We start from the raw sequence: 25,612 nt of genomic DNA, 5'->3' as shown, positions 1-25,612 counted from the left end.
AGTAGAGAAAATAGCAGGGTAATACCAGAAAAAAGAAAAATAATATGTCACATGGCAGACCACTTCCAACCACCTGTTTCCTTGAATGCCTTCTTCTGCTTGGTCTTTCAACTTCTTCCCTGGCCATTTATGTCATGACTTGCACTTCCGGGGTGGTGGCCATTTTGGGACTAGCACTTATTGCGGTGGCCATTTTGTATCTCCATCACTATATAAGGCCTCACCCAGCATGTGTGTTGCATGCCTGAGCAGCTATCCTGCCCTGTTTCCCATGTTAGTCTTCCCAGTTTTGACCCTGCCTGTATTTGGTATTTCAGTTAAGTCTGCGTTATTGTTTGTCTGCCTGTCGGTTTTTGGATTATGTGTGTGGTGGGGTGCGGTACAGGTTTTAACACACAAACCCAAGTTCGTCTACTTGTAGAAAACTCGACTACTCCACCTGGGGGATTTTCACCCAGGAAATAGAAATAAACCCCAAGGTTTATTAATTAGGTCACACAGGTTCGCTTCGTTTATAAGAAGATAGGCAGGAAACATAGGTATCATAAAATTACAAAATTTGTTCACAATGAATTCAACAAAATAAAAAAAAAATCACTTAAAATAGCCTCAATGATCAGGTGCCACTCCTGGCACCTCTCTCCAATGACGGTTCAATAACAAAAATACACAAAACAAATTACATAAGACAGAAATTCACACAAAATCACAAAAATAAACCTTACAACAAAAAGGAAGTAATACCCTCACTGTTAAAGATACAGTGACTGGTAACCGATTCAAATAATAAAACAGAACCACAAGAAAACACGTTACATAAAAACCAGTTTACACAACACAAAATAAACAAAAACAAAATACACCAATTTCCAGGACTGAGGTTACCCACAGGAGTCATTACGAGTGCTAATTATCCAAAAAGCACACTTCCATACACCCCACCGTGCACTCAGATCACACCCCCCACCGTGCACTCAGATCACACCCCCCACCGTGCACTCAGATCACACCCCCCACCGTGCACTCAGATCACACATCCCACCGTGCACTCAGATCACACCCCCCACCGTGCACTCAGATCACACACCCAAACACTCCAAAAAGTGTCCCACGGCAAACGTTGAAGCAGCACCACCACCACAAAAGATCCTTCACCCGTGGGACCCCAGCTCCTGAAAGAAAATCAAAACAAGTCACTTACAAATTCAAAAGAAAGAAAAAGAAAAACCAAAGAAAGAAAAAACGACAGCTGCAACAATGATTGCCCAGAACAAAAGGGAGAATCCTGCGGCAAATACGAATAACAAAACAGAAAACAGTGTTACTAATAGTTACATATCACCCGCTAGAATTCCCCACTCATAACCACATGCAAGACACTTACCAACGAAGATAAATGTGCTTTATAATCCGTTCACAGGCCAGGATACATATACCCCGCTGCTAAATTGAAGTACAGGGAACTGCACATTACTCAAACCAACCTGCCAAGTTGTCAAGCCCCAAGCGAAGCTAGACGATCTGTTTGCTACAAAACAGCTTCAACTCACACACCTGAAAGGAGGGCAGTCATCAAATCCACTACTGAAGTAACCGAAGGAGACACGCGCACAGATGAAAAGACAAGCTAGGATGCAACAAGCAAATCATTACTGCCACACAAACAGTAATTAAAAAGTTAGCGAGCTGCTACAGGCTAACAGCACATACCTGAAACCACCATCAATAAACAGAAAGGGGAGGATCCAGACGTGACAGGCTGCAACCAACCCGCTCTAAAATAGGAAGCACTCGTCGCTGATTGGTGATCACAAGTGTCAATCACCACCACTTACCTCATTCATACTGTCACATATGGAACTGTTGCACTGGGATTTCTGCCTGCTCCTTTGGATATGTCTGCCTACGGAGATTTGCCCTGCTGCCACTAGCGAGTCAGCCATTAGTGCGTCTCCACTGCTACAGGACTCTGTAATCTGTTTCATACCGTTCGTGTGGATATTGAGTTCCCTGTTTGTGAGTGCCGCCCATGAGCGTTGCTTTAGGGACTTAACTAACGTCACTCAGGACATGGTTCGCCGCATGAGCCAGCTCAGACCTCAACCATCAACGGCGACGCCGGCTCCACCAGCTTTCTGACAATTTATTAATGGTGATAGGTCATTTATTCAGGGCACCTGAAAGCATGCGGTAGATCTACATTTCCACTGTTGTCCCTCCAATTATGGTGAAGCGTCTCACCTACCGAGATATAGAAGGGGTAGAGGGTATAGGGGTTCATACGAAGGTAGACAGAATTGAAGTCATGTCGTCATCTCGTATATGGGTTCCCAAGCTTAAAGTTATTTTAGACTGTAAATGTTCTCTATTGAAACACCTAGCTAATGCTCAACAAATTGTTAACATCACTTTCTTTGCCTGTGCCAAATGCAGGATGCAGAGGTAACAAGACAGGAACAGGCAGTGCAGGGTGGCTCCAAACTGAAACGGACTGTTGGAGGAAACCATGAAATTCCTCCCGGAGGTTCTTTACTTCCTTTGTAAGTTCTGTCACCATTTCCACCTATTTGTTCAACGCAACATCTTTAGAGAAGAAAGAAGATTAGTGCTCCACAACGTGTATCTTTTTAAACAATCATACGGGACAGTCTATTTGAAGTAATCTCTGAAAACACATTTTGACACTACACACTGATCTTGCAGTGTCACAGGGTTCAACATGATGGAACACACAGACACACATCTGTAGATATTGCATTAAAATTTTGGTGGCTAATAGCTCTAACCAAGTGCTGACTTTCAAGACAAACTTTTCTGGACTTATTCATAAGCTGCATTGCAGAATTTCTTGCAGCTGCAACAAAAAAGAAATATTAATATTAAGACACATTTGCCAAAATTTTCTGATATAATTCAAAATATATTATAAAGTATGAAGTAACAATACGTTATCACTTCACTGGATTTTTGGCAGCTGAATCATAGTGAGCTTTCCAAACATAGATTTAATGATCCTTAGTGTAGATGCTTTATCTTGATTAGTTCAGGCTGAAGACATTTCAAAATACAGAACACTTAGAAAATTATATAGCCAAAGGTTATATAGTTATATTCTCCAGTGACAGTATGGTGTAAAACCAAACATTATTATTATTAGTATTATTATTATTTCTGATGAACAATCAGGTAGTATAACATACTGAGACAGATGCATTGGTGATTTGTGTGTGATGTGCATAATCAACAATGTAAAGAAAAAGTGTTTACTGATTCAAAGGCTTTTATTAATAATTCAAAGCAGAACATTGCAGTGATACACACACTTAACACATATTTAGGTGATAATGAAGAAGAAAAGCTGATTTAAACTGAGGAGTGTGTGAGCTCCCGTTAAAAACGCAAATGAAATTATGAAAGTGGGCCACATGTAACACACAGTGAAGCAGTAGAAGGTGAGCTGAGTAAAGTGTGTGTGAGCTCACAGCTCTTAGCACTGCTCTCTGTCCACTGAGCTCACCACAGGAGGTTGGTTGTCATTGGAGGCCTCACAGGTCACCACCTTGTTCCTCCACTGCTCCGGGTGGATGCTCAGCGTGCTGCTCCAGCTGTAAAGGCCGTCCACGTGCAGAACGGCGGTGCTGTGGCTCTCCCCCGAGCTCAAGCTGCTCCCATCAACCTTCCAGCTCAGCCTCCAGTCCGAGGGGAAGCCCTTATAGGCCACACACATGAGTGTGACCTTCTCCTGCTGCAGGTCCACACTGGAGGGAGGCAGAACTGTCACAGTGGGCTGGGTGAGACCTACACACACGCGCACACACACACACGCACACACACACACACACACACACACAGTTGAGACAGGACTAGACAGCTGTCAGTCACTCAGGCTTCGTTTCAGCTCTCTGCATGTTTCACTTCCCTTTATATCTTACAGAGCAGAGCTGAGTTCAGTGGAGCATCACAAATGTTTCACATTCAATTCAAATAATTTTACGTTAGATCCATAATGATTTATATAATTGTTATTACTAGACATTAAAATTATATACTGTATATGAATTATACTGAATATTCAATAATCAGAAATATGAACAGCATTTAATGAACTCGCAGCCTTCACTGTTAATTCAACAAAAAAAAAATGTCGCAGTAACATGCACGAACAATGTTGTATATTTTGTTTGTAGATTTAAATTATAATTAGCTACTAGCACTGTAGTCAAATACATTTTGTCAAACTTGTAAAATAAGGAACATTTGAGAAACAGGGATTTCTGACAAATAAAAAGATAAAAACATTAGAGTAGAACTCTTTTGGAGAAAAAAACATAAACTATATTCTTACATTCTGAACACACTCCATTTCAGTCATTAATCTGAACACACTCCATTTCAGTAATTAGGAAACATATTACTTACGGCCCACAGACAGTTTGGTTCCTTCACCGAAAGGACAGCACAGTGATACAAACAGGTTTAATGGCTGTACAAAAACCCTGCTGCAGTAAACTCACTGCTCTCTCCATCCTTTTAAACTTCTTATTACAAAACAGCTAAAAAACAACTTCTGTTCACATCAGCTGATTAATACACTAACTCTCTGACTGATTTATTACGTTTTAGTGTTTTTTTTTCTTTTTAAACAGCAAGATTGTCAATCTAAACTGAGCATGCATCCAATGTGTAAGACATACAGATAAATTACACAAAATAAAAGCTGAAAATTCACAAAAGGTAGATGTGCAGTTGCACAGGTTTTACCCATAATGCCTCACTGAATAAAAATACTGATGCACTAATGATAAATTTGCAATAAATGACTGAATGTGTTGAGCTAAAGTGAGAATAATTCCTCCACTCCTTCTGAAGACTGATAGGAATTTATGATATGATATTTAAGTCCTACAATAATCTAAACATTAATTTACTGTCAAAAATATTAGTGTGTATTTACTCACTGCCAACACTGATGCTGCTTCTTCCACCATAAATCCACTACAGTGAGAAACTCATTAACATTCAGTACAAACACCATCCAAAGAAAGTTTAAGCTTCTCTCTTTAATTCACTTATTTATGCATCTTAGACCTAAAAGTATTTTCCAGAAAATCTCCATCTGACCCCAGAAGCAAAATTCACACAATAACTCTGTAGTAGATTCAGAATTACAGTAAGATTGGGGGAATGTGGTAAAGGTGTTTCCATACTTAGAGGACACTTTGCATTGGCAGCACATGCTTCAGTGCTCTGGGAGTGTTTATAGCGCTGTGACTTTAACACTTCATGACTCAGAGCTGCTGCTACAGCAACTTCACCCACAGCTACCATGACTTTGATCCCCGTCTTCATCTGGACACTGATCTTCTGGACTCAAGGTCAGACACTGCTTCATATTTTATCTCTACAATCGTCTGTTCATACAAATACATTTATTGTTTTTATTATTATATTTAACTTATAATTAATGCTACATTAAATATATTTTTACAGAATGCAGAGGTCAAGTCACAGTAACTCAGACTCCTGCAGTGAAATCTGCTCTTCCGGGAGAAACAGTCACCATCAACTGTAGAATCAGTCAGGCAGTGTACAAGAGCTCATCTGGTGAGGAGTTACACTGGTATCAGCAGAAACCTGGAGAAGCTCCTAAACTACTGATTAAACTTGTGAATCAGTTACAGTCAGGTTTTCCAGCTCGTTTCAGTGGCAGTGGATCTGGATCTGATTTCACTCTGACCATCAGTGGAGTCCAGACTGAAGATGCAGCAGATTACTACTGTCAGAGTTGGCATTCCATCAGTAGCACCTGGTACTAACACAGTGTTATAGAGTCGTACAAAAACCTCCCTCAGTCAGATTGTAGAGAGACTGCACTGCTGCAGCTGGGAGCGACTGCAGGTGCTGAGTTGGAGGATGTGATACGACACAATGACAGTCTGTGGAGGAGAGGAACCACACCACACTAACTCACAACTCACATTGCAAATCTCTAAATAATCATCAAAACCCAAATTCTGTCAATCAAAATCAAGCCGCTTAAACGTAAATATATGCATGAGCCTGACTCAGCAGTTTGTAAACTAAAAATGTGCTACTTCATTTTACTATTAGAAAAGGTCTCAACTATAAAGGGTACTGCACACACTGCACACAGTCCATCACATCCAGTAATGTAAGATAAATAGTTTTGTAGTTTTCTAGATTATTTGTCATGGCTTAAACTATTTGTTGTATCATTTTTTCAATTTTTTTTCAGTCTCTATCACCAGTTCTGCCCCCCATTACAACTCTCTGATTCTGAACTGATATCAGTCACTATTATTAATCTGGTCTCTGCCTTAGTTTCTGTTTCTGTAATCTGTCTCTTGTCTCTTTCTTGCACTCCTATAACAAGACCTTCTACAACTGCCTTGCGACACACAATAGTTTAAACTTTTTGGACCTGGTCTTCAGCCATCCTTCCTCAGCGCTAAATATCAGTGTTACCCTGCTTTACTTTCAGATTATCACTTTGTATCCTGCACTCTTGCTCTCCCTGCCATCTTATTATCACCATCTATTTATACTTCTATTTATAACTTTCTCTTCTTCCTCATCTTTCTCTTCTTCCTCCCTGTATTCTAGCATTCTATGTTTCTGCACAGATCTCAGCATGTCTGGCAGACATCTCATCATGGATGGCAGTTCATCAGCTGAAACTAAACAATCTTTGATGTTGGTTACATTGGTGCTGAAACCCGGGAAGGAGGAGGGATGCGCTGTTGGAGAGCCCTCGCCGTTGCAGGAGGATCATGGCGCAGAGGAAGTTTGGTGCTGGAGCGGTTGCTGGAGGACAGAGTAGTCGCTGCCATCCACATGAAAAGGGGAGGAGTCACAGCCATCTGCCTGAAAAGGGGAGGAGTTGTAGCCATCTGCCAGGAGGCGCAGCGCCGGTGCCCGGCATCTTGGAGATCGCTTCCTGGCCAGACGAGGATCAGATAACAGAGTGTCTGTGGACCAGGGAACCAGCTTTTTCTTTTTTTTCTCTCCTCTCTCACCCTCGTACTGTCTCTACTGCTCGCTCCCTCTCGCTCCCCTCTTCCTCCTCTCGTCTCTCCTCTCGCTCGCAGGATACAGGGCTGGCCGAAGGACATAGCCGGAAGGGCAGCACCACTCCTCCCGAGAGGAGGGTGTATGTCACACCGGAGGCCTGAATCTGCCTGTGGAGGAGTGTGACAAGAGGAGGGAGGGGCCAGGCTGTGAGGACGCACGCCTAGCACTGAGTTAGCTAATCAGTGGGAGAGAGGGATAAAGGAGCAGCTGGAGACCCCGAGGGGAGAGAGAGATGCACACGTGTTTTGTGTTTGTGTTTTACATTATGTTATGTTGTTTATGATTACAGTACGTTTACGTTCACTCAGTTCCCTGTCTTTGACATTTGTTACACACTTCCTTCAGAAAATATTATTTACAGGTACCGTAGGCCCACCTACACAAACACCATAATAAGCTTCAGTCCCTTAGTGCAGTTGTGGGCCTGATGCGTGGCTCATATTTGTTGAGGCCTAAAACAAATGGCTGCTTTGTTTGCTGTAAGAGCTAAATTAAGTAAAACTCACTCATAGGTCAAGAGTGACTGGTCACGCTCTGGTCACGATGGCACAATGTCTTTGTTATCAGTGTGAGGATTTCCAGCATAGCCAGAGGAATCGGAAAGTTAAGAGGACTCTGAACTTTTTGGCAGCTCAGACCCCTATCTGGCCGATACTCAGAGTCTCCGTGGCCTAGCCACAGCTTTTAAACTCACTTTAGTTTGCTGGGAGAACTCACCTACGTTAATATCTGGGTTAGTCCCTGTCAGAAAAGCTAATGGCTACCCACCTAACAGGTATACAGCTTCCAGGCTGATTCAACGATGGATGTTATAGATGGAAACTCCAGTTTTGTCAAGTATAGTTAAATGCAATTTATTGAACGAACAACTGCTATCTATACACGACACAACTTTCAACACAATGTTAACCACACTGCTGTTGTTTTTTCTCTGTTCATGCAGTTGTCCCTCGCTCTCTCCTCCACATGACCAGCTTCTTCCAATCCTGATGATGACCTTGACCCAGATGAAATTATGCATACAATAGCAATAAAATTAACAAATGATGTATTACTCTGTCATAAACAAGCACAAAAAACACTAAGTATAATAACATTTGCCATTATAGCACTAACTGAGAACATCATACTCAACAAAAATTAAAGTGAATACATGATGCTTCCTTTCCCACTGGGCTACACTGAAATTCTGAGCTTTAGGAGAAAAGTAGCTGGATTTCATTCAGTTTTATATGAATGAAGTTGTAAGGAAAGGTATGAACACTAGCCTGCCCCTTATCAAACCATATCCACTAAATTTTCTGACATTGTATGAGACCACATTGATCCAATACACATCCTGACTTCTAATTTTAGTACAAATCATTCACCTTATATTTTTACACATTTGTGTACTTTTACGTATGGGCACATTGTAACTTTGATTAGTTACATCCACGTTCAGTTCAGTTAGATGTAACACAATACACATATTTCTACTCCAATGTTTTTTTTTATCCTTGAATGTTAATTTATTGATTTATTGCTTTTATCCAGAGAGATATAAATAAATATATGAATGAATATATAACATGAATTTTGCATAGTCAGGACCTTCAGAATTGGCTGAAAGTCATACACAACATTCCTGTAACTATCTGCTTACTAGTTAAGTCATGATTAGCTCAGGGCAGTCTGTTGTCTCTGGGCCGTGATGATGCTGACAGACCCATCACTACATGATCAAGACTAAATAAAGATTAAATATCAATTAGAGCTCTTTCTCCTCCCTCTGTTATAAAGAGAGGAGAGTGAGAACTTCAGTAAAGGTCATCAGGAGATTTGAGTGACAGCTGTAATTTCCACTGTTTTCTGGACATTTCACAGTCATGTCTTCATGCACTGAGCGTAACAACCTCATTCATTTCTGTGGACATTCAAATTCAGGAAATTTCCTATAACGTGTATCATCTCAGAGAGAAAGATCAAGCCCTGTAGGAGCCTGAGCTGGCTGTGTGTGTGTGTGTGTGTGTGTGTGTGTATGACAAAATGGACAAGATTTTGGTCTTGAATAGGACTCTATTACTGCCTTGATACGTGTTTATTCTTTTTTTTTTCATTTCATTCTAACAGTTCTTAGTTTAAGTCCTAGTTTCTGAATCTTTCTTCCCTGTAATTTTTTTTAAACTAGTGTTCCTTGTGCATTTTATAATGGTGTAAATTCTTGTGGTGCCCTGTGCCTACCTGTTTTCAACAAGGATGGATCTGTCTACATTGTCTGTGACTCTCAGTGTCTTGACACCTATTAGGGATTATGACTACATGTATTAGAAGATCCAAAAATGAAAAAAAAAAAAAAAGCACTAGATGTTTCATTCTGATCAAGGTTCTTATTTTCCTTTAAAAACAGAGAAGGCATAATTTTTTTCTGTTTTCTCTTGAATCATTGTTCTTTAATATATTTTATTGGAATGTGTTAATTTTTTATGGTTTTATGCAAATACTGAGCAGTCAGAGAAATAAGAAGTGAAAGTGATCCTCTTCACCCAGTAGTACCTAAAGAGGCAGATTTACTTAGTGAAAGACACACACACACACACATATTTGCATGAACAGCTCTGAGTCCCAGAATAGATCAACACTTTCAGCAGATGTTCATGGTTCTTCAGCCAAACTCACTCAAGCACAACACACAGCGCTGCACTCGACCTGCTGTTAAAGGTGCTGTTCCAAATCGCTGCCAAAGACACTTCACTACTGAAAAAGGAGACATGCTTTCCACATTGAAGCTTTATTTCAGCATAGCTACACCAGTAATGGCTGCAGAGCAGATGCTGTAGTTTATCTGCACAAAGTTCAACAGGACACAATTCTGATAATGTCATCTCCATCTTCTGAACAAGTTCTGAACAAAACACTAAATAACCATCACACCAGGGTAAAGTCATAAGATAATTAGAAATCAACAGTAAATCATTATTGTTCATGCTTCACTGTTACACAAATCTCCATTGTGATGACGAATTAGAGTAATGCAAAGCAAAAACATTTCACATGAATCTTAAAAAGGTGATGAAGTGACTCATACAGAATTTTACAAAATGACACAGAAGCAGAGCCTTTATAGAAGCAGCTCTCTCCTCTTCACATCACTTTTCTCTATTTTATAGAAAAGATCCATTTCTTTATATAAATGTCACATCATTAGTAAATTAGTAGTAAATCTACACATTTAATTACATTTTGCAAATAAACTAATGAATCTATGAGCTTTTAGAAAAAGAAGGCACTTACTTTTCACAATGAGTTTGGAGCCTCCACCAAAAGTGTCCTACAGTGATGCATTCCTATGAAGCCGTCGTACAAAATCCTCTTTCACGCTCCAGTGAAAACACACACACACACACACACAGAGTTCAGTAATTGTGGTTATATTTACAGAACACAACTGTATGGTTAAAGATTTCTTTATTAGTTTTCTTTGTCACTCTGGTGTTTAAACACAGTGATGTTTCAGTAAAAACGTGTGACTCTGGAGCACAGTGTACTGTACACAGTGCAGAAGACTGGAGGAGAAATAACACCAAATGATGGATTAGTGATCAGCTTCATCTCTACAGTCAGAAACACAATATACATGATACATAAAGATAGTAAAGAATAACATTATAATGCTGGTCGCCTCTAAATCTCCTCTTTAGTCAGTCTGAATCCTGATGGAATTAAAGTGAAAGACTGAACTTCTCTCATTTCTCTACTACATTCATGCATTTGCAAACTTGATATGTTCCAAGAAATCTCTCATTTGGACATTTTGACCAGTAAAAGTTTAAGCTTCTCTCTCTAATTCACTTATTTATGCATCTTAGACCTAAAAGTATTTTCCAGAAAATCTCCATCTGACCCCAGAAGCAAAATTCACACAATAACTCTGTAGTAGATTCAGAATTACAGTAAGATTGGGGGAATGTGGTAAAGGTGTTTCCATACTTAGAGGACACTTTGCATTGGCAGCACATGCTTCAGTGCTCTGGGAGTGTTTATAGCGCTGTGACTTTAACACTTCATGACTCAGAGCTGCTGCTACAGCAACTTCACCCACAGCTACCATGACTTTGATCCCCGTCTTCATCTGGACACTGATCTTCTGGACTCAAGGTCAGACACTGCTTCATATTTTATCTCTACAATCATCTGTTTATACAAATACACTTATTGTTTCTATTATTATATTTAACTTATAATTAATGCTACATTAAATATATTTTTACAGAATGCAGAGGGCAAGCTACAATAACTCAGACTCCTGCAGTGAAATCTGCTCTTCCAGGAGAAACAGTCACCATCAACTGTAGAACCATTCAGGCAGTGTACAAGAGCTCATCTAGTGACTACTTACACTGGTATCAGCAGAAACCTGGAGAAGCTCCTAAACTCCTGATTAAATACGTGAATCAGTTACAGTCAGGTTTTCCAGCTCGTTTCAGTGGCAGTGGATCTGGATCTGATTTCACTCTGACCATCAGTGGAGTCCAGACTGAAGATGCAGGAGATTACTACTGTCAGAGTTACCATTCCATCACTGGCTACTGGTTCACACAGTGTTATAGAGTCGTACCAAAACCTCCCTCAGTCAGATTGTAGAGAGACTGCACTGCTGCAGCTGGGAGCGACTGCAGGTGCTGAGTTGTAGGATGTGATACGACACAATGACACTCTGTGGAGGAGACGAACCACACCACACTAACTCACAACTCACATTACAAATCTCTCAATTACCATCACACCACACTGCACGCAGTCGATCATGTCCACAACCTATGTAGTTTTCTACAAAGTCATGGTGCTAACTGTAACAGCAGAACACATCACAGCTTTACAAAAACAAATCAGTATCTGATCATCAAACTCATTCCTGTTCTATCTGATATCACTCCTCACATTTTAACTCCATCCATCTGAGCTTATCTGCTGTCTCAGAATTTGGTTTCCTATACACTCACTTCCACCCCACTTACGCACACACACACACACACACACACACACTCACACATGCACACCATCTAAACTATCCTGGTCACACAGACTGGTTTTCATACAATTCTGTTTCTGTGCATATACACATTTTCCTGTGTCACAGCAAAATCCCATTATTCAACAGCCTTCACTCATCCCACCTCCAGAAAACCCACTATTACATTACCACAACATTCCTACCTAATGGTTAGGTTTCATGTCTTTCTGACATTGTCTTACTAACAAGTGCTAGTTTTGTGCTGATGTTTGGACACACTGGCTCACTGTGGTGTTTGACATTAACTCCAGCATATCAGAGAATGTGAATGATAAAATTAATTCTGCTCAATACATCTAAAGACCTTAGATAGGTTTGATTTATGAACAAAGACTACATAAATGAAGTTAATTCGTGGAAAACATTCTCAGCTTTTGGGCTAGAAAGAAATCTGCCTCACTTCTTCATAAAATTATTTTTCTTACAACTTAAAAGTCATTTTTCTTACAAATGTTGGTGGTTTTTCATGGGTCCTCAAAAGTACAAACTCATCCACTTTAAAAAGCAAATTTACTAGAAGCAAATAAGCCAAGATGGAGGCCAAAATTTGAACATTATTTTAAAGGCTTATTTCAGTAAGAGAGGAAAGGCTTATCCCCACTGTCACATTTACACTAGCTGTCCCTGCTGTGATGTAATATAGATATAAATTTGTGTTCTACTCTTGAAGATATTTGGCCTGTTCAGAGAAGGAGATTTGAGATGCCACCTCTCATCTACTTACATTACGTTTTTTAACATGTTTACAGCATCAGTTCACACCAATCAGTTCACTACCTGCTGGTTGCAGTGGAGCTCCAACAGTCCCGTACCTGAGTGGTGGACTTTCCTGGTTTTGGTGTTTCAGGGCCTGATGCATGTCTGTTAGGCATGGGTCAGGCACAGTGTCCTTTGTTCTGTTGGCTGTGTATGTGCCCCACTGCTCGTGTCGATGGTTAGGGAGTTTACTCTGCTCTGGTCCTTCAGCTCTCTGTTTAGTGCTGCTGTTCTCTGCAGTCTGAACACCTCATGGCTGCAGCTTCATGGTGTGGAGTTTGTGCTGGTGTTGGTCAGTGACACTGTGACCAGCTAAATCATGGAGATTTGATCACAGCAACAGAGGACTCTTGTAACATAATGTACAAATGAACAAATGTAATAACTGCACATAATGTAATATTACATTATAAATGTAATACAATGTTAATAATGTAATAAAATCTTGAGCTCATAAAGTGATGATGTTTTAATGTAATAATGATTTTCACATGAAGTAATACCTAATTCTATGAGAAATTTATTACATTATGAACACACTGTAGCAGCTTATAATTACAGTTCATAAGGTAATAGCAGCACATAATGTATGAGACAATGTTACATAATGTATAAGTGAGACAATGTTTACAATATAATTTTCTTTCAACATACATTTTTGAGCACAAAACATAATATTTTTTTTAAATGAGCTGTTACATTATAAGAAATGTAGGCTTATTATGCTACATTGTTTTCATAAACATTGCACTAATTTTGTGATTATGACGTGCTCCATCATTTTGAGTCACTTTGACCCAGAAACACATTTTAAGATTTATGCACTAAATTAAAATGTCTCCAGGTTACGCATGTAACCATGGTTCCCCGAGGGAACGAGACGCTGCGTCGAAACGCTATGGGAACGCCTTCAGCGTAACATGTGTAATCAGTCCAATGGATGGGCGAGACGTCACTGGCTGGGTGACGTAGCGACCCGGAAGCATAAAAGCCTGAGCGGCAAACGCCGCGCTAGCTTCTGAGAAATGAGGTAAGCGCGGCAGGGATGCCAGAAGTGTGGCACTGAGACGCAGCATCTCGTTCCCTCAGTGAACCATGGTTACATGCGTAACCTGGAGACGTTCCCCTTCAGGACCTCGAGCTGCGTCGAAACGCTATGGGAACGAGTATGCCCACGCCGCCAGACTTACAAATCCCTGCCTAGTGTGGAAAGGGCAGAGCTCTAGGCAAAAGGACAGATGAGCCGGGATGGCTCGCATATCCAGGCCGTAGAACCTGGCAAACGTCAGGGGCGTGGACCAACCCGCCGCATTGCAGATGTCCTGCATGGACACACCTGCGAGAAAGGCCTTCGATGCCGAGACTCCCAGTCCCGCCGCGGGGGAGCACGGGAGGCGACGCTCTGTTTCTGTGCCTCCCTGCGAGAGGAGGCAGTACATGGAGGGGGCTGCCCCTGCCCAGCAGCCCCACGAGCCAGAGAGCGGCGAAGGAGAAACCGCTGGAAAGCTGCCGCCTTCGTACGAGCCTGCTGGTACCCTTTGGCGACGGAGCTAACAGCGTCACCGAACAGACCAGAGGGCGCCAGCGGGGCGTCCATAAGAACGACCCTGTCCCTCTCTTTCATGTCGGAAACGCTCGCAATGCGAGCAGCCGGCTCCCTCAAGAGCTGACTCTGCGTGCTCCGCTCCCAAACAGACAACGCAAAGACTGTGTGTATCCCCGCTGGTAATATAATGCGGGCAGGGAGGAACACACTGCCTAAAACGCTGTCCGCTCTTGCCCCATTTCATTTTCGTTTTGTCCTTGGCCTTAGGCATGCCGCAGACAACACAGAAAGACAAACAATAGACAGACAATATCACATAGAGCGCTTGCTGAATGACAGAAAGCTAGCGTGGCGTTTGCCGCCCAGGCTTTTATGCTCCCGGGTGGCTACGTCACCCCGCCCGTGACGTATCGCCCATCCATTGGACTGATTACACGTGTTATTCAGAGCGCGGTCACGCTGAAGGCGTTCCCATAGCGTTTCGACGCAGCTCGAGTTCCTGAAGGGGAACATAAGGATCACTGGATGGAGATGGTTGAACCTCAACTAAGTCACTGGAGTCTGCACTAGCTGACTCTACCATAACCCTTGGGTACTCAAAATAATCTTTCACTACTGTAACACTTTTTGCTTCTGAGACAGAATTTTCTTTACTGAAGGCCTCTTCAAACTGTTGTAATATCTCTGACTTTTTGGCTTCAATCATTGACTTAATTTTGTGCCTCTTTCTACTGTAAACCTTCCCAGAACATCATCAACTACAACATTTATGTGTCACTGGCCTTACAGCATTATTTCAAAGGTAAAACTTCCCAACACCACCAACTACCCTCCTCATTTATGTACTATCATCATATACTAACATTTAGCTAGTACGAACACCAGAGCTGTAGCCAGAAAAAACTTAATGGGGGCATACTTTTACAGATCTGTCTAAGTTTGGGTGCTCTCGCATGCGTGTGTTGGAGGTGGGCGGGTGGGAGAGAGGGTTACCGCTGTTAACACAAACAAAAAAAACTGTCCGAAATACCATAACAACACAGCCCATATGTATTTATGTAAGGCAGAAACATGAATATTACCACAGTACGGGGACGGCTCTGACAAACACAAAAGTCCACCTACAGTTGTTAATAGCTAACGTTGGCTAACTAATATGAGCTAGCTAATGATATCTTCAGCAATTTATTTACTAATGCTAACAGCATTAGCGAATTTACCTATTTCTACTTACAGTATTATTTCAAGGGTAAAACTTTCCAAAACACCATAAACTTGAAAATGTATGTGCCATCATCCTTACGATTATGTACATATCTAGCCAGCGCAAAGAACTGCATAAAGCCTGCCTATGGTCGACTAACAGTAAATGGTGGACTCAGACCCAAATGGGTCTGTTGAATAATTTCAACAGCTACACTGTGAATACACAATCTTAGCATATAGAATTGAAGAATAATGAATAATGGAACCCCAGACTCACCAAAGTTGGCTAGCAGTTATAACAGTAAAATTTGCACATAAAGCAGGATATAAATTAAATGCTTTAAAACTATTTGCTAATATTTTAATTTGGGAGAAACAATCACTCAAACACTGTACTTTTGCGATACTGTAATATGAATTTATTCCTTTCCTTACCTGATATAACAACAAGGATGGCTCCGGATACAAAGGCACACTGGTTCTTTCCAGATCCAAAATGACCTCTGGAAGGCTACAAACCGTTATATTCACGGTCGTTGTGATTTCGTGGTCAACTGCATGTCAGTGCGCATGTCGCTGTATTGAAGGATCTATTTATTGTTGACCGCAAAAGTACTTTCATGGTGAAGTATAAATAGATGTTACTTCAATGTCACTTTGTTCAACATTACAAGCTGTCAGCTTTTAATAACAGTTCAAAGTGGATCTGACATAGAAATTTCGATCTGAACCAAAATGATGATTCTGATGAAAAATCAACAATGGATCGATGTCAGCTTGCTATCTGGGAATGATTTTTTGTAACTGAATATTTATTTCAGTTCAGTATGTGTAACATACAGGAGTACAGTTGTGATTAATACAGTAGGTGTAACAGAATTTCCATAAGCATCACACCAGTCCCTAACTAGCAGATGGGTGAAAGTAACATGAACTTTCCCATAATATTATATAAAACTATTCCCATACTCTCTTTTAAACATAAATGCTTTACAACTTCATTCCCACTCAACCACATCCTCAGTGTAGATGCTTTATCTTGATTAGTTCAGGCTGAAGACATTTCAAAATACAGGACGCTTAGAAAATTATATAGCCAAAGGTTATATAGTTATATTCTCCAGTGACAGTATGGTGTAAAACCAAACATTATTATTATTATTATTATTATTATTATTATTATTATTATTATTATTACTTGTATTATTATTATTATTATTCTTTCTCATGAACAATCAGGTTGTATAACATACTGAGACAGATGCATTGGTGATTTGTGTGTGATGTGCATAATCAACAATGTAAAGAAAAAGTGTTTACTGATTCAAAGGCTTTTATTAATAATTCAAAGCAGAACATTGCAGTGATACACACACTTAACACATATTTAGGTGATAATGAAGAAGAAGAGCTGATTTAAACTGAGGAGTGTGTGAGCTCCCGTTAATAACGCACTTGAAATTATGAAAGTGGGCCACACAGTGAACACACAGTGAAGCAGTAGAAGGTGAGCTGAGTAAAGTGTGTGTGAGCTCACAGCTCTTAGCACTGCTCTCTGTCCACTGAGCTCACCACAGGAGGTTGGTTGTCATTGGAGGCCTCACAGGTCACCACCTTGTTCCTCCACTGCTCCGGGTGGATGCTCAGCGTGCTGCTCCAGCTGTAGAGGCCGTCCGTGTGCAGAACGGCGGTGCCGTGGCTCTCCCCCGAGCTCAAGCTGCTCCCATCAACCTTCCAGCTCAGCCTCCAGTCCGAGGGGAAGCCCTTATAGGCCACACACATGAGTGTGACCTTCTCCTGCTGCAGGTCCACACTGGAGGGAGGCAGAACTGTCACAGTGGGCTGGGTAAGACCTGCACACACACACACACAGATGAGACAGGAATGGACAGCTGTCAGTCACTCAGGCTTCGTTTCAGCTCTTTGTGTGTGTTTCACTTCCCTTTATATCTTACAGAGCAGAACTGAGTTCAGTGGAGCATCAAAAACGTTTCACATTCAATTCAAATACTTTTAAATGTGAGTCACAATAATAAATATTTCGGTGATTGGTGGACAATAAAATTAAATTATATTGAACAAAAATTTTACATTTATTTCATAATCTGATTAAACAGCATTTAAAATACAGATTATTTGCCATTTAAGTAAATTCAGTTTACGCTTCCACATTTAATTCTGTTTATGGACTCACAGTCTTGAAGATATTAAATGTAGTTAGTATAAATCAACAAAAAAGGCACAGTAATATGCACAAACACTGATATCTATTTTGTTTTTAGATTTAAATTAGAATTAGCTATTAGCACTATAGTCAAATACATTTCCTGAAACTTCTAAAATAAGGGAAATTTGAGAAACATGAAGCTCTTACACAGAAATCACATCTCACTGATTGGATGTGAAGAAAAAGAAAATAACTATAAAGTATATTATTTACACTTTATAACACGAATCAGAACACACTCCATTTCAGTCATTATTCTGAACACACTCCATTTCAGTCATTAATCTGAACACACTCCATTTCAGTCATTATTCTGAACACACTCCATTTCAGTCATTAATAAACAGGTTACTTACGGCCCACAGACAGTTTGGTTCCTCCACCAAAAGTGACCCACAGTGATACAAACAGGTTTAATGGCTGTACAAAAACCCTGCTGCTGTAAACTCACTGCTCTCTCCATCCTTTTAAACTTCTTATTACATAACAGCTAAAAAAAGCCAACTTCTGTTCACATCAGCTGATTAATACACTAACTCTCTGACTGAATTTATTACGTTTTAGTGGGTTTTTTTTTTTTTTTTTTTGAGCACTAAGATTGTAAATCTAAACTGAGCATGCAGCTAGTGTGTAATACATACAGATAAATTACACAAAATAAAAGCTGAAAATTCACAAAAGGTAGATGTGCAATTGCGCAGGCTTTACCCATAATGCCTCACTGAATAAAAATACTGATGCACTAATGATAAATTTGCAATAAATGACTGAATGTGTTGAGCTAAAGTGAGAATAATTCCTCCACTCCTTCTGAAGACTAATAGAAAGTTATGATATGATATTTAAGTCCTACAATAATCTAAACATTAATTTACATTCAAAAATATTAGTGTGTATTTACTCACTGCCAACACTGATGCTGCTTCTTCCACCATAAATCCACTACAGTGAGAAACTCATTAATATTCAGTACAAACACCAACTGGTGAAAGTTTAAGCTTCTCTCTTTAATTCACTTATTTATGCATCTTAGACCTAAAAGTATTTTCCAGAAAATCTCCATCTGACCCCAGAAGCAAAATTCACACAATATCTCTGTAGTAGTGTTAGAATTACAGTAAGATTGGGGGAATGTGGTAAAGGTGTTTCCATACTTAGAGGACACTTTGCATTGGCAGCACATGCTTCAGTGCTCTGGGAGTGTTTATAGCGCTGTGACTTTAACACTTCATGACTCAGAGCTGCTGCTACAGCAACTTCACCCACAGCTACCATGACTTTGATCCCCGTCTTCATCTGGACACTGATCTTCTGGACTCAAGGTCAGACACTGATTCATATTTTATCACTCCAAAGATCTGTTCATACACACACGCTTATTGTTTCTATTATAATATTTAAGTTACTATTAATTCATCCTACAATATTTCTTTTTCAGAATGCAGAGGTCAAGCCACAGTAACTCAGACTCCTGCAGTGAAATCTGCTCTTCCAGGAGAAACAGTCACCATCAACTGTAGAATCAGTCAGGCAGTGTACAAGGGCTCATCTGGTGACCACTTACACTGGTATCAGCAGAAACCTGGAGAAGCTCCTAAACTACTGATTAAACTTGTAAATCAGTTACAGTCAGGTTTTCCAGCTCGTTTCAGTGGCAGTGGATCTGGATCTGATTTCACTCTGACCATCAGTGGAGTCCAGACTGAAGATGCAGGAGATTACTACTGTCAGAGTTGGCATGATATCACTGGCTACTGGTTCACACAGTGTTATAGAGTCGTACAAAAACCTCCCTCAGTCAGATTGTAGAGAGACTGCACTGCTGCAGCTGGGAGCGACTGCAGGTGCTGAGTTGTAGGATGTGATACGACACAATGACACTCTGTGGAGGAGAGGAACCACACCATACTAACTCACAACTCACATTACAAATCTCTCAATAATCATCACACCACACTGCACACAGTCCATCACATCCACTACTGTAAGATAATTCGTTTTTTTTAGTTTGCTGAGGTGCTATTTGTCATAACTGAAACTGTTTAGTGGATAATTTTTTTTTCAGTCTCTATCACTAATCCTGCCCCCATTACTGTAGCTGCTCCTGACCTGATATCAGTTACTGTTATGAATCTAGTTGCAGGCTCATTCTCTTTGTCTGTCTTGTGTGTGTTTCAGGTCACACTCTGGCCCTGCTCCAGATTCTGGCTCAGTCACTGGTGTAGCTCCTCCTTTAACAGCTGCCCTCTAACACACAATAATCTAAACTTTTTTGGACCTGGTCTTCATCCATCCTTCATCAGCTCTAGATATTAGCATTACCATACTCTACTTTTCACATCATTACTTTGTATCTTCCCCCGTTTTCTCCCTGCCCTGCCTATCGTCATCCATTTATATCTCAGCAAGACTGAGCTGCTGTATATCCCTGGAGATGCATCCTCATGTCTAGATTTTGTGATCCCTATGGAGAAGATTCTTGGGTTACACATCTGACTAGACAAGCAGACTCTAGGTAGCTCTAGAAAACTAACTAACCTTCTCTCCTTATATTGCATCAAGACTCTTCTCTGTCCTGGCCCCCAGGTGGTAGAATGAACTTCCTCTGGCTGACTGAACAGCTGAGTCACTATCTTCAAACAAAGACCAACTCCCTTCCATCACCAAGCACTAAAATGAGCACTAATTAAAAACCTCGTCTTGTGCTGTTGTTGTGTTGCTGTACTAATACTAACTCCTCTTTAACAGGAATTTAGCTTCCTAATATTTTATTAGACCCTGAGGATGTATTTTTTATGGAGACTACAAAGCACTTCTACTTCTGTAAGTGACACTGGATAAGAGTATCTGCCAAATGCTGTAAATGAAAATATGCTTGGGAGAGTGTACTTCTACTTCCTGTTCCATCCTGTGGTTCAGGTCTCCCTCCTGTCTGCTGGTGCTGAGTCAGGAGACATATAGCGTGGAGGCACGGCTCTAATAATATCTGATTTCTCCAGCTGATGACCCAGCTTTATCCATGATCCTTGACCATTTTTTTCACTTCTGTCATTACAGAAGTTTCGTGTCCAGTTTGTCTCACCTGTTGTCCTGTTCTGTTGTACTCCTAGTCCACTTTGAGTTCTTCTGTGTAATTATGTGTATGTTATTAAGATTCTGAGTCTTTATGAGGAAAGGTAATTAGATTTCATTCAGTTTTATATGAATGAAGTTCGTAAGAAAACGTATGAACACTAGCCTGCCCTAATCCTAACCATAGCCACTAATTTCCGTGACATTGTATGAGACCACATTGAAATAATACACGTCCTGCTTTCTAATTTTAGCTCAAGTCATTCACATTTTATTTTTACACACTTGTGTACATTTATGTATGGACATATTGTAACTTTGATTAGTTACACCTGCTTTCAGTTCAGTAAGATGTTCACATATTTCCCATCCAGTTAAAGTTTTTTTTATCCTTGATTTTTAATTTACTGATTTATTGCTTTTATCCAAAGAGATATAAAAGTGATTAAAGCATATCTTATTTTCCATGAATTTTGCATAGTCAGGACCTTCAGAAGTGGCTGAAAGTCATATACAACATTCCTGGAACTAGCTGCTTACTAGTTAAGTCATGATTAGCTCAGGGCAGTCTGTTGTCTCTGGGCCATGATGATGCTGACACACCCATCACTACATGATCAAGACTGAATAAAGATTAAATATCAATTAGAGCTCTTTCTTCTCCCTCTGTTATAAAGAGAGGAGAGTGAGAACTTCAGTAAAGGTCATCAGGAGATTTGAGTGACAGTTGTAATTTCCACTGTTTTCTGGACATTTCACAGTCATGTCTTCATGCACTGGGTGTAACAACCTCATTAATTTCTCTGAATAACAGGCTACAAAGCTGGCTGACAGACAGCCCTGTGTTCTCAATCCACAGCTAGTGTTAAGAAGGGATTAGGGTGTGTGTAGTACATTACCTGCTCTGCTCATACTCAGATTCTGTTCTTGAATAGGACTCTATTACAGCCTTGATATGTGATTCTTTGTTTTTTTTTTTAGAACTCATTCTAAATGTTCTTAGATTAGGTCCTAGTTTCTGGGTCCTTCTTCTTTTTTATTTTTTAAAAACATAACATTTTTTAAAACATAATTTTTAAATGTTTTCTCTTGAATCAGTTTGTTCTTTAATGTATTTTATTGGAATACGTTAGATTTTTTAATGGTTTTATGCTAATTCTGACCAATCAGAGAAATACGAAGTGAAAACGAACCTCCTCACCCAGAAGTACCTAAAGCATCAGATTTACTCAGTGGAACACAGACACACATATTTGCATGAACAGCTCTGAATCCCAGAATAGATCAACACTTTCAGCAGATGTTCATGGTTCTTCAGCCAAACTCACTCAAGCACAACACACAGCGCTGCACTCGACCTGCTGTTAAAGGTGCTGTTCCAAATCGCTGACAGAGGCCCTGTTCACACCTGCTATTAACATGAGATTTACAAACAAACATTTTCACAATGATTATAGATTTTCTGGCTAGGGCAATGACACAGACAATTAGTTAGCCCTTCGCTGCTGTATGGGACGCTTCGAGACGCATTTGCATTCACACTACAAATGTGATGTAGCTATATGCATCCCAGAGCACCTTCGAATGTGGTTTGAGTGAATGGATCACAATGCATCTACAAGACACATTCGACCCTGTTCACATCTGTACTTAGCACTGTCCACTTATAATCTGATCACCCAGGACGCATGCTAATGGCAGTTGTGAACGCGGCAAAAGACACTTCACTAAAAGGAGACCCGCTTTCCACATTGAAGCTTTATTCAGAATAGCTACACCACTGATACCACCTGAGACTACTAGGCATGGTTTAAAGTGGATATTGAATTCTTTTGGACTGAAACAAAAATGAAATAAAAAGGAATATCTCATGATCTTTTGATCAGTTTGATTTTAACCTTCTCTCTATAATTCACTAAAAAAGTATTTTCCAGAAAATCTCCATCTGACCCCAGAAGCAAAATTCACACTATATCTCTGTAGTAGTGTGAGAATTACAGTAAGATTGGGGGAATGTGGTAAAGGTTTTTCATTAATTAGAGGACACTTTGCATTGGCAGCACATGCTTCAGTGCTCTGGGAGTGTTTATAGCACTGTGACTAACACTTCATGACTCAGAGCTGCTGCTACAGCAACTTCACCCACAGCTACCATGACTTTGATCCCCGTCTTCATCTGGACACTGATCCTGTGGACTCAAGGTCAGGCATTGCTTCATAGTTTATCTCTACAATAGTCTGTTCGTACACATACAATTATTGTTTCTATTATAATATTTCAGTTTCATGCTGCAATGTTGTGTGTTTTTTCAGAATGCAGAGGTCAAGTCACAGTAACTCAGACTCCTGCAGTGAAATCTGCTCTTCCAGGAGAAACAGTCACCATCAACTGTAGAATCAGTCAGGCAGTGGCCAAGAGCTCATCTGGTGACTACTTATACTGGTATCAGCAGAAACCTGGAGAAGCTCCTAAACTCTTGATTAAACTTGCGACTCAGCTACAGTCAGGTGTTCCAGCTCGTTTCAGTGGCAGTGGATCTGGATCTGATTTCACTCTGACCATCAGTGGAGTCCAGACTGAAGATGCAGGAGATTACTACTGTCAGAGTTGGCATTCCATCACTGGCTACTGGTTCACACAGTGTTATAGAGTCGTACAAAAACCTCCCTCAGTCAGATTGTAGAGAGACTGCACTGCTGCAGCTGGGAGCGACTGCAGGTGCTGAGTTGTAGGATGTGATACGACACAATGACACTCAATGAGGAGAGGAACCACACCATACTAACTCAAAACTCACATTACAAATTTCTCAATTACCATCACACCACACTGCACGCAGTCGATCATGTCCACAACCTATGTAGTTTTCTACAAAGTCATGGTGCTAACTGTAACAGCAGAACACATCACAGCTTTACAAAAACAAATCAGTATCTGATCATCAAACTCATTCCTGTTCTATCTGATATCACTCCTCACATTTTAACTCCATCCATCTGAGCTTATCTGCTGTCTCAGAATTTGGTTTCCTATACACTCACTTCCACCCCACATACGCACACACACACACACACACACACACTCACACATGCACACCATCTAAACTATCCTGGTCACACAGACTGGTTTTCATACAATTCTGTTTCTGTGCATATACACATTTTCCTGTGTCACAGCAAAATCCCATCATTCAACAGCCTTCACTCATCCCACCTCCAGAAAACCCACTATTACATTACCACAACATTCCTACCTAATGGTTAGGTTTCATGTCTTTCTGACATTGTCTTACTAATAAGTGCTAGTTTTGTGCTGATGTTTGGACACACTGGCTCACTGTGGTGTTTGACATTAACTCCAGCATATCAGAAAATATGAATGATAAAATTAATTCTGCAGTACATCTAAAGACCTTAGATAGGTTTGATTTATGAACAAAGACTACATAAATGAAGTTAATTCGTGGAAAACATTCTCAGCTTTTGGGCTAGAAAGAAATCTGCCTCACTTCTTCATAAAATTCTTTTTCTTACAACTTAAAAGTCATTTTTCTTACAAATGTTGGTGGTGCTGTTTTTCATGGGTCCTCAAAAGTACAAACTCATCCACTTTAAGAAGCAAATTTACTAGAAGCTAATAAGCCAAGATGGAGGCCAAAATTTGAACATTATTTTAAAGGCTTATTTCAGTAAGAGAGGAAAGGCTTATCCCCACTGTCACATTTACACTAGCTGGCCCTGCTGTGATGTAATATAGATATAAATTTGTGTTTTACTCTTGAAGATATTTGGCCTGTTCAGAGGAGGAGATTTGAGATGCCACCTCTCATCTACTTACATTACATTTCTAACATGTTTACAGCATCAGTTCACACCAATCAGTTCACTACCTGCTGGTTGCAGTGGAGCTCCAACAGTCCCGTACCTGAGTGGTGGACTTTCCTGGTTTTGGTGTTTCAGGGCCTGATGCATGTCTGTTAGGCATGGGTCAGGCACAGTGTCCTTTGTTCTGTTGGCTGTGTATGTGCCCCACTGCTCGTGTCGATGGTTAGGGAGTTTACTCTGCTCTGGTCCTTCAGCTCTCTGTTTAGTGCTGCTGTTCTCTGCAGTCTGAACACCTCATGGCTGCAGCTGCATGGTGTGGAGTTTGTGCTAGTGTTGGTCAGTGACACTGTGACCAGCTAAATCATGGAGATTTGATCACAGCAACAGAGGACTCTTGTAACGTAATGTACAAATGTAATAACTGCACATAACGTAATATTACATTATAAATGTAATACAATGTTAATAATGTAATAAAATCTTGAGCTCATAAAGTGATGATGTTTTAATGTAATAATGATTTTCACATGAAGTAATACCTAATTCTATGAGAAATTTATTACATTATGAACACACTGTAGCAGCTTATAATTACAGTTCATAAGGTAATAGCAGCACATAATGTATGAGACAATGTTATATAATGTATAAGTGAGACAATGTTTACAATATAATTTTCTTTCAACATACATTTTTGAGCACAAAACATAATATATTTTTTTAAGTGAGCTGTTACTTTATAAGAAATGTAGGCTTATTATGCTACATTGTTTTCATAAACATTGCACTAATTTTGTGATTATCACGTGCTCCATCATTTTTAGTCACTTTGACC

At 40.2% G+C, this 25,612-nt stretch overlaps 4 gene segments (V, D, J or C); 3 read left to right on the top strand and 1 right to left on the bottom strand.

Annotated features, from left to right (window-relative positions):
* The first annotated feature begins 11,108 nt into the window (after positions 1-11,108).
* On the top strand, positions 11,109-11,730 carry LOC128317035 (probable non-functional immunoglobulin kappa variable 6D-41). The segment is given in 2 exon segments: positions 11,109-11,229; positions 11,345-11,730. Coding segments are annotated over 2 exon segments (420 nt in total).
* A 5,238-nt stretch (positions 11,731-16,968) lies between these two features.
* Positions 16,969-19,155, bottom strand: LOC128318744 (Ig kappa-b4 chain C region-like). The segment is given in 3 exon segments: positions 16,969-17,506; positions 18,237-18,300; positions 18,997-19,155. Coding segments are annotated over 3 exon segments (534 nt in total).
* Positions 19,071-20,044, top strand: LOC117598153 (probable non-functional immunoglobulin kappa variable 6D-41). The segment is given in 2 exon segments: positions 19,071-19,202; positions 19,319-20,044. Coding segments are annotated over 2 exon segments (420 nt in total).
* A 3,030-nt stretch (positions 20,045-23,074) lies between these two features.
* Positions 23,075-23,693, top strand: LOC117598161 (probable non-functional immunoglobulin kappa variable 6D-41). The segment is given in 2 exon segments: positions 23,075-23,154; positions 23,266-23,693. Coding segments are annotated over 2 exon segments (420 nt in total).
* The last annotated feature ends 1,919 nt before the right edge of the window (positions 23,694-25,612 follow it).

The sequence above is a fragment of the Pangasianodon hypophthalmus genome, chromosome 9 (genome assembly GCF_027358585.1).
Source record: "Pangasianodon hypophthalmus isolate fPanHyp1 chromosome 9, fPanHyp1.pri, whole genome shotgun sequence".
Lineage (NCBI taxonomy): Eukaryota > Metazoa > Chordata > Actinopteri > Siluriformes > Pangasiidae > Pangasianodon > Pangasianodon hypophthalmus.
Note: the sequence above shows the minus strand (reverse complement) of the source record. Positions and strands in the feature narration are given on the sequence as shown.